This window comes from Lactuca serriola, chromosome 4, assembly GCF_051521515.1.
Source record: "Lactuca serriola cultivar US96UC23 chromosome 4, Lser_US96UC23_V15, whole genome shotgun sequence".
Classification (NCBI taxonomy): Eukaryota; Viridiplantae; Streptophyta; class Magnoliopsida; order Asterales; family Asteraceae; genus Lactuca; species Lactuca serriola.
This window is the reverse complement of record NC_136411.1, coordinates 340,087,266-340,091,962: the sequence shown is the minus strand read 5'-3', so window position 1 is coordinate 340,091,962 and position 4,697 is coordinate 340,087,266. Positions and strand designations below refer to the sequence as shown.

The 4,697-nt window shown below is 31.0% G+C and overlaps 1 protein-coding gene across 1 annotated transcript; it reads left to right on the top strand.

Annotated features, from left to right (window-relative positions):
* Positions 1 to 3,425: 3,425 nt before the first annotated feature.
* On the top strand, positions 3,426 to 4,052 carry LOC145099625 (uncharacterized). Its single transcript, XM_079037166.1, has one exon. It carries the CDS (start codon positions 3,426 to 3,428, stop codon positions 4,050 to 4,052), a length of 627 nt encoding a protein of 208 aa, XP_078893292.1.
* Positions 4,053 to 4,697: the final 645 nt, after the last annotated feature.

Here is a 4,697-nt window from a genome sequence, read left to right as displayed (position 1 = left end):
AATTCACATTGTAAATCCTTGAGACTGTGAGATACATCGAAGATAGACTATGTGATTTTTTTCATTTCAAACCATAATAGGTCAAGCTTCAATAAGTGAATTCCAATAAGTATGTAGTATATGATTAGATAAATTAGTCTTTTTATCTCAATGTGAATGTTCTAACTTGTTTTTTTTATATTGGGTTTCGTCAATTTTTTCACTTGTAGTTGAAGCTTGAACATTTTTCACATTTCTTTTCAATTTCATTCTTGTCTTATTATTCTTTTTTTTCATTCTTGTTTTCTTCATTTCTTGTTTTTGATTAACAAAGTAAGTTAAACATGAGTTTTATGATTTGAAAGTTATGATTCATATATATAATTCACAACGTGAATCAGTATTACATACCACTCTAACATAACATTTATTCACATTGTAAATTACATTGTTAATCAAAACATTACCAATGCAACTCTTTATAAATTCACAACGTGAATCAGAATGAGAGATAAGATCAATCGAGCACAAGTGCACAATGTGAATTTACATACGACGAAAGAAACAAATGTAAATCATAAAGCACACCGTGAATTCACAATATGAATCAATGTTATGTTAAATTGATCTGTAATCTTGATTCACTTTGTGAATTGTCAAAAAAATGGTATACTCACAAACATTGAATTTTTAGAAATTCACAATGTGAAATAAACTTTTCAATTTAATAAATAAACTCAGAATCAAGTTATATTTACAAAGTTTTAGGAAAACTACCATTTTTAATTTAGATATTCAGGATTTTTGTATCGATTTGAAGAAATTTAAATCGTTAGGTTTTCAGTATTTATACAAATTATCAAATTATGGTTTCGATATAATGAATAAACTCATAAACTAGTTAGATTCACAAAGTTTTAGAAAATTACGGTTTGTAATTTAGATATTCATGATTTCTATTTCAATTTTAAAAAATTTAAATCATTAGTTTTTTGGCGTTTATATATATTCACAAAAGTTTATCATCCAAGGGTTTCAAATTAGTGTTAAACGGTTTTATTAATAAAATCATATTCACATATTCATCGTATACATAATGTAACAGATAATTTAGATTTTAGGTTTGAAATTTATAAATCGGAAAATTTCATGTTTAAAATGAATTAAACGATATAGTCGAAATGGAATACCAGTCAAATATACCTTCTAGATTCATTTTTACGAACTTTACAACAACATTCACGGTTGAGATGGATTGAATCACCATCGACGATGCGTTGAAATCGATGTTCGTCGGTGAAGTAAAATATCACTTTTAGTGAGAGGGTAAAATCGACTTCATTACGACGTTAATTCACCGCGACCATTTATTAGTTTTAGATTTACGAAAATAGCCCCTTAAATTTTGTGTTTCGTTATAATCATATGTACAATATTTTTTTTTCACACTTTTATAACTCAAATCTAATGATTATTATTTATTCGATCCAATCGTCTTAATAGGTTCCTTGGTTCCTTAACCGATATTGATAATCTATTGAATGTTATCCTCTCTCTCTCTCTCTCTCTCTCTCTCTCTCTCTTTATATATATATATATATATATATATATATATATATATATATATATATATATATATATATATATAATATATAATAATAATAATAATAATAATAATAATAAAATAGGACACCCAAACTTTTTTACGTTATGTAGCTACCCACTATGCCCCCTTGAACGCCTCATGCATGTGAAATAGGGGTGTCGAACGGGTAAATTTTTCGGGTTTCGAGTAGAACAGGTCGAGTAGAACGAGTATTTCCATAAGAAAATAATACCCGATACCCGACCTATATTGTAATTCGGGTATTCGGGTTTTAGGTCGGGTCGGGTAATTATCGGGTATACCCGAAATTTGCTTAAATGACACTTATATATATATATATATATATATATATATATATATATATATATATATATATATATAGGTTGGTTTAATAAAGAATTTGGTAGACTCCATACAATTAACAAGTACATATATAATAACAATACAAATCCTTATAATATGTTATTTATTTTTTTAATTCCATTTAAAATTTTGATAAACAAAAAAAACCATGAATATGATTAGCATGGAATAATAGGTCTAAACATAACAAAAAAATGTCTAAATAATTAAAGTCTAAACACAACGAAAAAAAGTCTAAACACAATCCAATTAAATAATAAAAGTCTAAAGAAGGAAACCGAAGCAAGATCGGATGGAGGAGTCGATGAGGGTTATGGGTAAACTGAGAAACTGAGAACTGCGATGTCGTGCGATAGTGAAAAACTATGAATTATGATGACGGTTCAGGACTTCAGCTTCATCGTCGTATTCCCTTTGCAAGTTTGCTCGACTGTTGAGTTGTCGTTCATAAGAAGGAAACAAAGAGTTTTGTTTTATTTGAAGTGTGCGTACGTGACTGCATTGTATATTTGGTATTATTTAAAAAAATAAATTCGGGTATTCGGGTATACCCGAAAATGAATATTCATACCCAAAACCCGACCTATATTATTATCGGGTTAACCTATTACCCGAATGTTCATACCCGTTACCCGTTCTACCCGACCCATTCTACGCGAATTCGAAATGGGTCGGGTGGGTAGAACGGGTTTCGGGTTTTTTCGAGAGGCCTAATGTGAAATACAACAATAATATAGTTATAGTTTTTAGAGTGAAGCGATGAATACCCTAATTTGAGTGAAGAGTTAAGGAATAAAATAGACCTAGATGGAAACAGAAACGTACAGGTTGCAGATTGATGTTGAGTAGTTATGACCGAAGAGAAGTGGGAACCGATTATAATTTGATGAAGAAGATCTGTGTTGAAATAAACCCGTAAAGGATGGATAAATCGAAGGGTAAGAAAGAAGACGTCCTGAGAAAGAAGATTGTGTGAGGTGATCAATGAGAGTTGATATTCTTTTTAAATTTTAACAAAACTATAATTATCTGATAAATAAATTTTAAAATGCCATTACTTAGTAAATAATTTCTACAAGTTAGTAGCAAACATGGCAAATAAGGTGTCTAACAAGGAGTTACTAATAAGGAGGACATGAGTTTTATCACAACCATATATTAACATGCCGTTCTAAAAAAAAGTAAATAATTTCTCAAATTATAATCTTTTGGTAAAAAAAACTTTTGGTACAAAAAAATCCTCAAAACCTTGTTTTTTGAACGCTAAAAAATAAGAAGAGCCGATTTGTTTGACACACTATCACTCAATTTATTATTATTATTTTTTTATTCTGGATTTTTAGAACAAATTACAAATGCAAAATGTAAGCCTTTACAACACAGCCTAGCATTAGAACCAACCTATCATCCTCTATATATACACACATCCATTCGAAAAACCCTATCAAACAAAAACCACACATATCTTACAATTAAAATGGATCAAATCACTTATTCCTTCACTTCATCTTTGTCTTCTTCCTCATACCAACACCAGCATCCACGAAAAGCAATGAAACCCACCCAACCATCATACCATGACTCCATCCATTCAGTCCGTAAGCCCCTACAAAAGCACATGATGAAGCAATTCATCGCACCGTTGCCCCCCACCCCACCCACAATTTACAACGTTGATTCGTCAAATTTCAAAGAGGTTGTTCGTGTGCTCACCAGCGAGCCTGAATTTCAATACCCTTCTGCACGCCGCCTTAAAGACAGTGCTCCACCACCTCTTATCCTCTCTACAATACCAAAACCGTCTTTGTTTCACTTATTTCCTAAACAAACTCCCTCCACTGCACCGTCATCCGAAGGTGGTAGCATGGTGAGCCCACTACCGACCTTCATGTTGTCGCCGAATATTTCCAACCTGTTGAAAGAAACCTTGAATACAACTAGGTATACTTCAAAGTCAGGTTTGATGGACTATTTTTCGTCCAAACCAGGGGAATATAATCCATCTGAGGATGCAGTTATGAGTCCGTTGGGATTCAATATGTCACCAACTTCACTTTCGTGGTGTTCTTCTGTCTTCTCATCCGAGGGATCCTTTCCGTCTTGAATCAAAGCCCATGGTTGTCTTGTATTTTATTATATAAAACTAATATATCTTCTTTAAATTTTAAATGATTGGTGTATGTTCATAGGATGTTTGTGCGTAGGTATTATAATTTTTTTCAATATGATTCATGATTATACAAATGTAAATTGTATGTAGTTACGTGTAACATATTATTTAACACATTAAACAAGTGGTAAAACTTATGTTATTCGACGTTATAATAAGAGCAAATCTTGAAAAATTATTTTAATCTTCTATTTCAAGATTAATATTGTTTTTCCTATTTGTAATAGATTGATTAGTAATCATTTATTAATTGTAGCTGGTTGATTATTTCATCCTCTTGTATTTATCTTCACTAACGAGAAAGAAAAGATAAACTTTTAAGGGACCTTATAATTTTTTTTATTTCGTATCAAAGTAGAAGCAAGCTCCTCTAGATTGGTACAGTACACTGTCAACTTTCCTTGAAGAATCCGACTTGAAATGAGGTTCCATTGATCCTACCCTTTTCCGTAAAATCTATAATAACAAGTTGCTAGTTGTTCAAATATATGATGATATTATATTCGGATCTCCTGATGATTCTCTAAGTACCAACTTTGAAGATCCTATGATGAGCAAGTTCCACATAAGTATGATCAG

Bases quoted from the DNA above. Each gene is read 5' to 3' on its own strand.
- LOC145099625 (XM_079037166.1), top strand. From the start codon at position 3,426: ATGGATCAAATCACTTATTCCTTCACTTCATCTTTGTCTTCTTCCTCA.